Here is a 10,951-nt window from a genome sequence, read left to right on the forward strand (position 1 = left end):
TGACTTCAACTGTTTACACATTTTCTTTATTTCAGTTTTACTTTTAAATAGTCGCAAAATAAGAAAAATGCAGGCAGCAACAAATTTACACACAAGTTAGATCTTTTCATTCGGGGTAGATACTTTTCCCCAAAAGTTCTTAGCATGCTACAAACACGAGTTGTCACTGAGCGTCTGGATGTTACGGTGTAAGGCATGCCTAATGATGCACCTCTGAACCACGGCTCCACTTCACTGGTCTTTCTTGCTCTCAGGGGTCAGGCTGTCAGGTTGAGGCTCGATGCCCCCCTCCTCCTGCTGCTGCTGAGATTCAAATTCCTCCTCTCCCTTCAAGCTCTTTTTCAACTTCTTGGATTTCTGGAAGAGCTCGTTGAGATTGAACTCTCTGATGATGTTCTCCTAGGGTGACAGGAGCATATTAGTAGGAGTTCTCATCATTGCATCCCACTGGGTTTGTTGGTAAATAGGCACACCTCATTGAAGGTCCATGATACAGCACGGCCTTTACTGTCCACCATCGGGCGTCTCATCAGTTCCCGTCCTCCTTGGAAAAGCACTAGCGAGGGAAGCTGCTTGGCCAGAGGGGATGTGCTAACTTTGTACCTTTTCAGAAGAAATTTATGTGGGAAAGCCATCAAAATGAGCAATAAAGTAATGATTTGCGGATGCATGACGGCAGAGCAGAAGGACGGACTGACCTCTCTGAAACCTCACCGTAGCGGCCGATATCCACCTTCCCAAACCTGAGTCCAGCACAGTTGTACCTGAGGTACACAAGCGAATGACAAACACGTTCATGCAAACAGCCTCACAACACTGCAGAGGAGAGCTGTGTGATGCAATCATTGCCACAATATGGCAGTATTCTTTTCATGATACTGTGTCGATATTCTAGCCCCTAATCTTATGTACAAACACATCCTCCACTGTCGCTGATAGTTGCCAGAGATGATTACTTGATTGACAGGTTGGCGAAGACTGGAGCGAAGGACTGACAGTCAGATGACCAGTTGGCGTAGAATTCAACAATCCAGGTGATGCGACTGTCCCTCTGCAGTTCCTCCTGATGTCAGACGGGATTGAATAAGAAAAGATCACACACATCATCATCATCATCATCATGATTAAGTGCTACATCCAAATAGGAGACTCAGTAGGACACTCACATCGATGGTCTTGTCGCTGAAGTACTTGATGTACTCTGGGCCCATGTAGAGAGGAGGCTTACAGGTCATGACGAATGCTGGGCACAAGAACAAACTATTAGATGACTTTTTCACAAAAGTAAATGAAAGCACTGGCAACATTTTGCAAATCCATGGAAGTCTCAAAGACTTCAGCTCAGGATTTCAATCAGGGCCACTGACCAACACATAGAGTGAGGTAGAGGATGCCCAGCCGGATGTCCAGCCTGAAGAAGAGGATAACGTTGGCCACTTTACTAAACAGGAACAAGTTGCCCATGTGCTGCTCCAAGGTAACTGAGGACAAGAAAAGAGGGAGAACAGTTAGGGACGGAGAGGGAGAACCTTCCAGGTATGGTGCAAGGTCAGAGACTAACACTAATGTTTACACAACAATGCCAAGGTTTGAGTCCAACACTTCCTGGATGAAGCCTTGGGTGAAGCTCCTTTCCGGGTCATACACACGTACTTGGTTAACAGTTACACATTAAAGGGTCAGAAATACCTAAACCAGGGATCAACCCAAGGCTGAGGTGATTCACCTTTGTGCTCTGAAGGTGCTAACTCGCCTCAATGAATGGTGCAGAAACCGCATTTGATAGTGGAAATATTTAGAGTGTCAACAAACAATTGCTATGTCATTACATCAGTTTGTTTACACGTGAGAGTGTGTGTATACAGAGTGTGGTTAAGGGAGACACTTACTTGCTCTTCTGTTCTTCATCATCACGATTGCACTGAGAAACATGAGAATCTCCAATTCCCTCTGAAAAATACGCAATAAAACACATAAGTTTGGGGGTGGGGAGGCATGGGGCAGTGATCCCCCTCATCTTACCCCCCACCATATTTAGGAGCAAGTACTAGCCCTCCATGCTAACCCAGTCAAAGTCGCAGGAGTTGCCGTCCTCCCGTTGGGACGCCAGGTGCTCGCACAAGCCGGGAGCCTTCCGGACCACCAGGAAGGCGACAGTCATGAGAAATGACATGATATAGTACGGCTTCAGCAGCCATTTGTATATCTGAGGTAGGTGGTACAAGAAAGTGAACAGTCCTGTAATTAAACCCATGTTGGCTAAGACGAGACACGGAAGCAGGAGTGCGTGGGACAACTGCTCCTACAGAACGAATCGTTCAAAAAAGAAAGGATCTTTTAAGTATTGAACTCGTTCGCTTCCTGAAACGAGTCGTTCACTTGACAGTTCACTTGAGCCCTGCTCAGTTGGGGTAGGGACTCAGCAGGCTGCTCACACCATCTGAACTGCATCTTCCCCATGTTTTTTTTTTCTAACTCGGTTTTTTTCTGTCATGTGAGGCCGAAATCATCACTTTACGACCCTGTCAATATGTGGGAATATCTACATGGAAATCTTTGAACGTGTTTAATGCCATAATTAGGGACTACAAGTGTATATATTTTAACTCTCGCAGTGGAATTGGGCTGTTTAGTGTCACTTCTACAAAATGCGGTGTGGGCTGGCTGCTAAACTACTCGGTGAACAAATCTTTGTAATGAACAAAATCCAGAGATTCATTGCCCTCAAACGAATCACTACCCATCACACAACCACATGAAAAAGACAGCTGAGGCGACTGAACGTGGTTACCGGATCGCACTGGGCATGCGCATAACAAAACAACCCGTCTTTTCTGAGCCTAAGTTCACACCGTAGTTTTGGCGGGTAATGTAAAATATAAACAAGAGGAACGCTGAAAATGGATGAAAACGAAGCAGCAGCAAGACAAGCTACAGTAATGTCAGACAGTAGTGGTGCTAAACGTCCTGTTGAAGACCAGACAGATGAAGCCACGGGAGACGTTTCCTCGAGCGCTGGGTCCGTCTGTAAACCGTCCGACGACGGTGAGCCTCGGTGGAGCCGGTTGAAGCTGTTCGATAAAGTTATGCAGAAGAGCCTGGAAAAGTTCATCGATCATGCCAGGTGATGAGCATTCAATTGTCTGTACTGAGGCGACGGTGAAAGCAGTGTGTAATTTATTAAAAAAATGACATTACTGATATCAAAACCATCAAATGCGTGCGATTCTGCTGCTTTGTAGGTGTGACTGTCATCAATCGCAGTTTTAAATTACCTGCCTGCTGTAATTACTGTCAGCATTTATTTAATCAGAAGGGAAATGTTATTCATTTACTTACTTATTTGGGGTGTAATAACTGGAAAATGTTGCACGGACAAATTTCTCTAGCTCAAGGGCTGAAAATATGATTGTTATGTATTAATCTTTTAATTAATTACTCATTGATTATCGCTCAGAAAAAAATCGTTATTACATGTCAGAAAGGTGCAAGAAAAAAAGCAACGTCTTATCTGACTGAACATATTCAAAAGCATTTTTGAGGCTGGGATCATGTAATGTGGTATTTAGGCGCTTTGATGGCTTTAACAAATAAACACATGTATCATATCGCTACCAGTTATATTGGGATCAATTAGGCTGATAGTTTCAACTCAGAAGGAATCATTTTGACAAGTATGTAATCACTAGGGCTGTAGCGATACACCATATTCGGCTCACCATACGATATATATCACGATATTCAGCTCACAATACAATTCGATACACTGACATCCTTTTATGAAAGATGTTGTAGGGACAAAGGATTTTGGTGACATCTTGTGAATGTTCCATTGACTTGGATTGAATTAATTGAGCTGAAAGCATCAATTACACAATATGTGGCTCTGACTGGCAGCTTGCAAATGCTGGACAAAATGAATCAAAGATGTGGTGAGAAAATTAATTTCATTTATTGAAACTGAGTGCAAATTGTAGCTCGCAAGCTTTTGAAAAGTAAAGTGAACAATGGAGAGTTAAAGTGCAGCAAGTGGCCTTCTTTGGCAGCTTTTTAGCTTGATACTGAACATATGAGGTAGCTACTAGCCAGTCCAGCCACCAGGTTAATGAAAAATAAACCATGGCCGCCAATAATTCAATTCGCGGGTGAATAAAGCATAGCGGTGGCTCCATCGCGTTCACCCATGCGCCTAAAGCCGGTGTTTTCCACCACCAAATAAGGTCTCAAATCCTGACAAATAAAGTAGGCAACGGACTCCGTAATTTTCTGCGACCTCAGTGAAGAAGATGGGAACTTGTGGCAACCAGCGCCGTCACTGTCCAACATGGTTTTGTATTTTAAACGTCTATAATTAGACGTCTGTTAGACGTCTATATACGTCTATTAGACCAGTTCATAGAGGAGCTGAGGAGGACCCGCTCACACATTCTCAGCGCACAAGAAAATCTATGCAGCGCATAGAATTGGTGAGTGACAGGTGTCCAGCCAATGATAAGATACGGTTCACTTAGGCTACGCAGCCAGTCATAGCATTGACAGTGCTTGCGAATGTGCCCTGCCCATAGCGCCGTGGCACCGTGCAGGTTAGCTCACTAACAACAGTGCAGCAGAGATAAGAGACGGTGACAGTAGCTCAGCGTAAACCCCCGAAACTTGCTATGCTCCCAGGTGTTGAACAGGTGTGTGGCCACAGCTGCACAACTGATGTTGCGCACGTTGATCCTCAGTGTGCTTAGGGAGCTTGTGTGTATGCCCAGACACATGAAAGATAGAGGGAACAATGTTCACCGCCATTCTCCTGAATCTCTCAGCTCGAACTAGATGAGAAAGGCGTCAGTGTCTGGGTAACTAGAAATGCTCTACAGCGACACTGGCCGCTGGCAGACCTAATTGCTCTTCCTGCAAAGTGTGGGACACGGGGGATTTGAATGGGGCTTAATGTATTGATACTCGATACTAATATCGATATATATCGCAGAATCGATAAAATTGCTCAGCCCTAGTAAATCACTATGGTTTTGACTAATAGAGAGTTCCTGAAGAGGGAACGTCACAATATTAGCCTTTCACAAGTATTCCCTTCCCGTGATCTGAAAATTGCAGTATGCCATACTGTGATTAATTCAGATTAATTATGCAGCTTTAGCTTCAATTGCTCTGTTCTACAATGTTGATTGATCAAGTAATTTAAGGCCTTAAATCAACTTGTCATCAGTAACCAAACACCCATAAGGAATAGCAATGCAGTTTAACATGAGCATTGATTCTATCTTTCTATCTATCCATCTACCTGCAGTTTTAAAAGGTTTGCTAACACATTCCATCCATTGTACAAGAAGAACCCTCAGAGGATGGAGAGCATTCACAAACAGTTCATAGAGGAGCTGAGGAGGACCATACAGGTAGGAGCTCTGCATGAATGTAAACAAGAACGATAAGGCCCCCTGATGGGTTCTAGGTGTTGTTCATGTATTATTTATGTACATATACAGGTGTGTGTGTGTGTGTCTGTGTCTGTATCTGTGTGTGTGTGTGTGTAGGAGGACATCAGTAGACTGATTGAAGAGGGCCGATTAGAATCCAAACTGAATGAGCTGGACAAACTGGAGAGTGCTGCCAAGAACAATCCTAACCCTGCATGGTTGGTACTCAACAATAAACACCATCTGTTTTCTCTGCTATGATGTTACATCTATTGCATGTCAAGCATTTCATAATTTATGCCCAGTTTCCCCAAAAGATGCTTCTCTTTCAGATATGAGATTGACCATACTTGATTGAATAGGCTTGTACGATAACACTGAGACATCACTTGTCTCTGCAGATATTGGTAGTTTATATAGATATAGATAGATAGATAGATAGATAGATAGATAGATAGATAGATATCTATATATATTTATATATCTACATATATCTATCTATCTATAGATAGATAGATAGATAGATAGATAGATATATATCAGGATCAGTCTGATGGTATCAGGTTTTGCTTGTCTCTTATGTATTTGCTCATCATCGTTTTTTGTGTCGTATATCACCACCGTAATAAACTTCAGTGTGCGACAGAGTAGTCAGAATCCAAAGCTATGATAATTTATTATCTGCCTGTTGTTGTTTTGTAGGCGCCCCAGTGGGATTCCTGAGCAAGACATCTGCAGCTTTTTGAAGCCATATTATCAAAAGCAAGAGGCCTATATGCGCCTGGAGCTGAAAAAGATCCAAGCAGAGAATGCTGCTCTGGCACAGAAGGTTCAGGAGGGCAGAGAGAACATTGCTCAGATGGAACAACGTATTTCAGAAGCTGTTACTGACTGGAAGGTGGGAAAGGGAAAAAATGGCTAATATGTAAATGTTATAGGTGTCAAAGGATACATTTCAGATTAAAATATATGTAATCTGAATTGTAATTGTGTCTGACGTTTGGCAAGTAGAAAATGGTACACCAGGATAAAGAAATTACAGCTAGTCTCTTTTTACATTGGGTGGTGACTGTTCTTGTGTTTTTCTCTTCTTTCAGGCATCAGTTACAGAATTTGAAAGCCTGGCGACTTCTTTCTGCCCTGCAGATGTTTTTGATGTGTGATCTTCAAAATAATTTATAAACCAACTTCCGTGTACATATTGATTTTGTTTGTGCTTGATTGTCTAAAAAATAAACTTGTCTAAAAACTGTTCTGTGGGCTCCATGAACACAACGGTGTGCGCTAATATTGAGCTAGTAACGGTAGGCTGCGTGTTTACGCGTGCGATTACGGTAAAAGGTCTGAAATAATTCCACAAAGAAGAGAAGTGTTGACACTCGCCGGCGACGACCTCGCAGGCCTTATCGCAGCAAAGAAACCGGTCTTTATTTTGAATTTGAGTATAATATTAGAGATAGATATGACGGAAATATTTTCAACGCTGTTTGGTCAAAATGATACTCAGGGACCACCCGGCTCGTCATCTCTTGGTTTCGGACCAGGGAAACCTCCACCGCCTCTCCCGCAAAACCAAGTCTCCGTGACGGGGCAGATGCCACCCCAGCTCGGGGATGACGGGCCTGCTCTAAGGAAGCCCGGAGCCATGAATGAACCCTTCTACTTACTAAGAGAACTACCTGGTATCGTCTCACTGTAGTTATTTCTACTTGTTTTAAGCATAATGTGTCTGCTTTTAATTACAAAAGAGTTGAGTTGCTATCAAAGTTTGTTCAGCAGTTTGTAAACAATGCTAACCTAGCAAACGTCACCCAGCAAGATTAGCGTTTACGAAAATATGAAATAAGCTAATTTAGGGTTTCAGACCAGCGGTTTTTTTTGTTATATCAAGGGCTTGGCTTAAAATGTATTAACTATCTAATGTTCCTGTGCTTTAAGTCAGCTTTAAGTGAAACGTTATGCTACCGTTTGTTGAGGGAACTGATTGAGTACTAGCTCTGACTGGAAATGTCAGTACAGGAATATAATAGTTGCATATTAGACATTTGAACGCACTGTGCTAATGTGAATTCGTGTGTTTAGTGGGGAACGAGCTGACAGGGAACACCAACCTCATCACGCACTATAACCTGGAGCACGCCTACAACAAGTTTTGCGGGAAGAAGGTGAAGGAGAAGCTCAGCGACTTCCTGCCAGAGTTACCAGGTGGGTCACGGGTGGGCACTCCGGCCGATTTAGATGATTTAATGAGGGCTTCCAAAATACCATTGAAATGGCATTTGTAATGAATGCAGCTTAGTTAAATTCATGTCTGCAAGATATGACCTAAATAAATTCTGTATTAGTAATATCCTCATTTCAAATTATCTTCAGATTCAGAGAACATGTTCGTGTCTTATCACCAAATTCAAGGGCTTATTTTTTACTATAATCTTAACAAAGGAAAAGTGTTTACACATATTTGTTCGTGTGTTTTACCTTGATATTCTATGTGCAAAACTTTGATTAAATTCCAATTAACCTTGCATCAAATGCTTGTATTGGTATATTTAATAGAAAAGCAGGGATTGCAAAATAATTCATTAGGTTCAATTATTTAATTATAGAATTTTTTTTTAAAAAAAGGTTCATGCAATTAATCCTGTTGTTTACGCCATATTTGGATTTGCCTTATGAATTAAAACCAGAACATAACAAGTGAAGGACAACAATGTGCAACATGTAGTCTGGCAGAAATCTGGGGAAGAACCCTTGAGGTTGAGTTCAATAGCAGACTCAGTCCTCACTTCTTTAAACCAGTGATGGAAGCAGATGAAAGAAGATGCTGGGGCTTGTTGTGACTTACTGCACACATCCATCACATTTGGCTCATAATTCTTAGTGGTATGGCGATCCACCTGTACAGTGTTGCTTATTCATTTCTTCACTTATCTTAATAAACTATTTGAAATATAATATTTTTCACACATGTCACAGTCCAAATTGAGTCAAACATCTATATAAGTTGTTAAAAAAATTAAATGGAAAACATTTTCAGTTCTAGTTGGGAACATACGTAATCAAAGACAAAATGTGAATATCTGATGAGTGCCTTGCGGAGTCCCTCCTTTGAAGAGTTTCACCATGGCATTAAACCGCTGTTTCTTTTTTTTTTTTAATCCTGTTAAACAAGATTATTGTTTTTTCTGGTGGAATCGCCAATGCAGCCATCATCACCTTCCGTCTTCATGATTGTTTATCTGACTCTGCCAATCGTGAACTCTCCATACTGTTTGACATTATTCTTGTTGAGGTGAAAAGACGCTTGCGGTGTTTGAGTAACCAGTCTGCAGCAACAGCAGCGTGTTTACAAATCACGTTACAGTATGCAGGTCCATGTTGGACATTTCAAACTCAAACCAAAATCATATGACAGAAGTCTCCTTTAGGAACCGGGTTTGTTGTTTTGTCCCAGCTGGTCAGTCTGGCTTCTGTTTCATTGGTTGTTTGTGCTGCAGTGGTTTCAGGTAGGTTCTACTGAAGAAGGTACAGTGTCCTCAGGTTAGGTAAAACGCTGCAGTGCTGGTTCACAATATGGTGAAATAAACAGTACAGCACAATAATAAACTGAATGTAACATTTAAACAGCTCTAGAATTGCGTGTTCACCCATCATCCTCTGCTCTCTTCTCACTCATCACCTCACGGCAACTTGTCCTCTCTGCCGTGTGCTGCAGGTATGATCGACTGTCCTGGCAATCAGGACGGTAGCTCTTTGCGTTCTCTGATCGATAAACCTCCAGTATCGGGAAACTCCTTCAGTCCACTGACGGGCGCTCTGCTCACAGGCTTCAGACTACACACAGGACCGGTACTTCACCAACACAATACTAGCTTGCAAGGCCCATAACTATACTGTTGAAATTGATGTTGTAACATGATTGTCTTTGGGCTTTTTTTCAGCTCCCAGAACAAGACAGACTAATGCACATACAGCCCCCAAAGAAGAAGAGCAAACACAAGCACAAACACCATCGACCGCAGGACCCCTTACCACAAGGTTCGGCAGTAGCCAAACATATATCGTATTTCCATCAACATATTTTGTGATGTCACATTGAGAAAGGTTGTATGAAATGGCCAAATTCAACTAAACTCCCCCAGTGTCACTAAAAGTTACGAAGAGTTAATTCACAAAATGTAAGAAACTCCTTTTACCAATAATTCCTGAAACACCATATCATCAACTGACTAACTATTTCTGCCATGGCATCTTCCAAAATATTCCCGAACTGGTTTTTTGCTTTTGTTTTTTATCTCCAAACAACAACATGGCGAATACGGACTGGTATGTTAGCACTACTTCAACACAACCAACTAAGAGTAATTCCTGGGGATGACCTCTTCTCTCCCTCTCACTTACAGCCATGTGTAACATCACCTGTTATGGTTACATCATCTTGTGATGGAAACGTGTGCAGTTGTATTTTCCTTCTTGCAGCCATTCAACAGTGCACCTAAAATTTGCTTGAACAGTAAATGTAAAAGGGCTGGGCTGCATGGCTCGGGGGGAGAGTGGCCGTCCAGCAATCAAAGGGTCGCTGGTCCGATCCTCTCTTCCCCCGCTGACCATGCCAAAGTGTCCTTGAGCAAGATATCGAGCTCTTGATCACCCTGCTCTTTTGATGTTCCAGAAACCCCATCAGACTCTGACCCCAAGAAAAAGAAGAAAAAGAGGGATGATGATCCTGACCGCAAGAAAAAGAAGAAAGACAAGAAAAAGAAGAAGGTAGGAAAGACAGTCACAAATATTTGCCTCCTGGCACAATGAGAAGACATATCTCGTGATGTTAGTAGAATTGTGTTGCTGTAAAAGTTCAATTGAAAGTGTCAATGTTGGGGTTCATTTTCCGTATCTTTAGGTCTATTTGTTATTCTGGAAGGCCAGGACTGCATTTATTATTAAAGCCAAATACATTCCTCAAGCCCATAGAAAGAAATCAAACTATATTTCATCAGTCAGGGAATAAATGTTGGTAAAGGATTTCTGTTGGTTCTCTACCCCTCTAGAACCGCCACAGTCCCGACCACCCTGGCCTCGCCGGCTCACAACCCAACAGCAACAGCCTCAGATAGACAGGAGCCCACTGTGTGCATGCCTGTGTGTGACTTGAGCATTTTGTAAGAGAGAGAGAGAGTGAGTGTGTGTGTGTGTGTGTGTGTTTTACAGATAATTGTATCTTTGAGAGTATGCCACTGTGAGAGAGATTCTATTGAAATACTGCAGATGTTTGTATGGTGTGTGTTAGAATGAAAGGAGCAGCGATGAGGTGGATGTGTGTGCTGGTGTAAACGCCGAGCAGCGTACAAGACTGAAGAGCTGCAGCCTCTCCAATGACTGAGCAGGTGCTGGATGTATGTCTCGCTTTGATTTTGTTGTAATATCTTTTGACCATATTGCCAAAATCAAATAAACTTTGGTTATCTTTGCTTTTGTCTCTTCGATTTTTCCGTCATATGATCAAGCACACGTTATAAAATGATACGCCA

At 42.2% G+C, this 10,951-nt stretch overlaps 3 protein-coding genes across 3 annotated transcripts; 2 read left to right on the top strand and 1 right to left on the bottom strand.

The window, feature by feature from the left end:
- Positions 1–12: 12 nt before the first annotated feature.
- On the bottom strand, positions 13–2,318 carry tmx2a (thioredoxin-related transmembrane protein 2a). Its single transcript, XM_086221650.1, has 8 exons — positions 2,066–2,318; positions 1,890–1,950; positions 1,368–1,481; positions 1,167–1,243; positions 957–1,063; positions 699–764; positions 474–603; positions 13–399 (listed from the first exon to the last, which is right to left on the bottom strand). The coding sequence occupies exons 1-8, from the start codon at positions 2,252–2,254 to the stop codon at positions 232–234; spliced, it is 912 nt and encodes a 303-aa protein (XP_086077776.1). The 5' UTR covers positions 2,255–2,318; the 3' UTR covers positions 13–231.
- A 467-nt stretch (positions 2,319–2,785) lies between these two features.
- Positions 2,786–6,669, top strand: pmf1 (polyamine modulated factor 1). The gene is made up of 5 exons (XM_086221651.1): positions 2,786–3,124; positions 5,297–5,402; positions 5,541–5,641; positions 6,126–6,321; positions 6,521–6,669. Exons 1-5 carry the CDS (start codon positions 2,901–2,903, stop codon positions 6,584–6,586), a joined length of 693 nt encoding a protein of 230 aa, XP_086077777.1. The 5' UTR covers positions 2,786–2,900; the 3' UTR covers positions 6,587–6,669.
- A 95-nt stretch (positions 6,670–6,764) lies between these two features.
- On the top strand, positions 6,765–10,890 carry med19a (mediator complex subunit 19a). The gene is made up of 6 exons (XM_086222665.1): positions 6,765–7,105; positions 7,506–7,628; positions 9,139–9,272; positions 9,365–9,461; positions 10,096–10,190; positions 10,472–10,890. Exons 1-6 carry the CDS (start codon positions 6,886–6,888, stop codon positions 10,535–10,537), a joined length of 735 nt encoding a protein of 244 aa, XP_086078791.1. The 5' UTR covers positions 6,765–6,885; the 3' UTR covers positions 10,538–10,890.
- The last annotated feature ends 61 nt before the right edge of the window (positions 10,891–10,951 follow it).

Source organism: Aulostomus chinensis, chromosome 13 (assembly GCF_037954235.1).
Source record: "Aulostomus chinensis isolate RoL2024-O1b breed Wild chromosome 13, RoL_Achi_v1.0, whole genome shotgun sequence".
Classification (NCBI taxonomy): domain Eukaryota; kingdom Metazoa; phylum Chordata; class Actinopteri; order Syngnathiformes; family Aulostomidae; genus Aulostomus; species Aulostomus chinensis.

What these genes read in the sequence shown, in the direction of transcription:
- tmx2a (XM_086221650.1), bottom strand. Translation starts at nt 2,254, where the DNA reads ATGGGTTTAATTACAGGACTGTTCACTTTCTTGTACCACCTACCTCAG. An exon ending in GATGAAGAACAGAAGAGCAA is followed by an intron (nt 1,482 to 1,889) that starts GTAAGTGTCTCC and finishes TCTTGTCCTCAG; the next exon opens with TTACCTTGGAGCAGCACATG. An exon ending in TCAGCGACAAGACCATCGAT is followed by an intron (nt 1,064 to 1,166) that starts GTGAGTGTCCTA and finishes GTCTGACATCAG; the next exon opens with GAGGAACTGCAGAGGGACAG.
- med19a (XM_086222665.1), top strand. Translation starts at nt 6,886, where the DNA reads ATGACGGAAATATTTTCAACGCTGTTTGGTCAAAATGATACTCAGGGA. An exon ending in CTTCCTGCCAGAGTTACCAG is followed by an intron (nt 7,629 to 9,138) that starts GTGGGTCACGGG and finishes CGTGTGCTGCAG; the next exon opens with GTATGATCGACTGTCCTGGC. An exon ending in AAGACAAGAAAAAGAAGAAG is followed by an intron (nt 10,191 to 10,471) that starts GTAGGAAAGACA and finishes CTACCCCTCTAG; the next exon opens with AACCGCCACAGTCCCGACCA.
- pmf1 (XM_086221651.1), top strand. Translation starts at nt 2,901, where the DNA reads ATGGATGAAAACGAAGCAGCAGCAAGACAAGCTACAGTAATGTCAGAC. An exon ending in AACAATCCTAACCCTGCATG is followed by an intron (nt 5,642 to 6,125) that starts GTTGGTACTCAA and finishes GTTGTTTTGTAG; the next exon opens with GCGCCCCAGTGGGATTCCTG. An exon ending in AAGCTGTTACTGACTGGAAG is followed by an intron (nt 6,322 to 6,520) that starts GTGGGAAAGGGA and finishes CTCTTCTTTCAG; the next exon opens with GCATCAGTTACAGAATTTGA.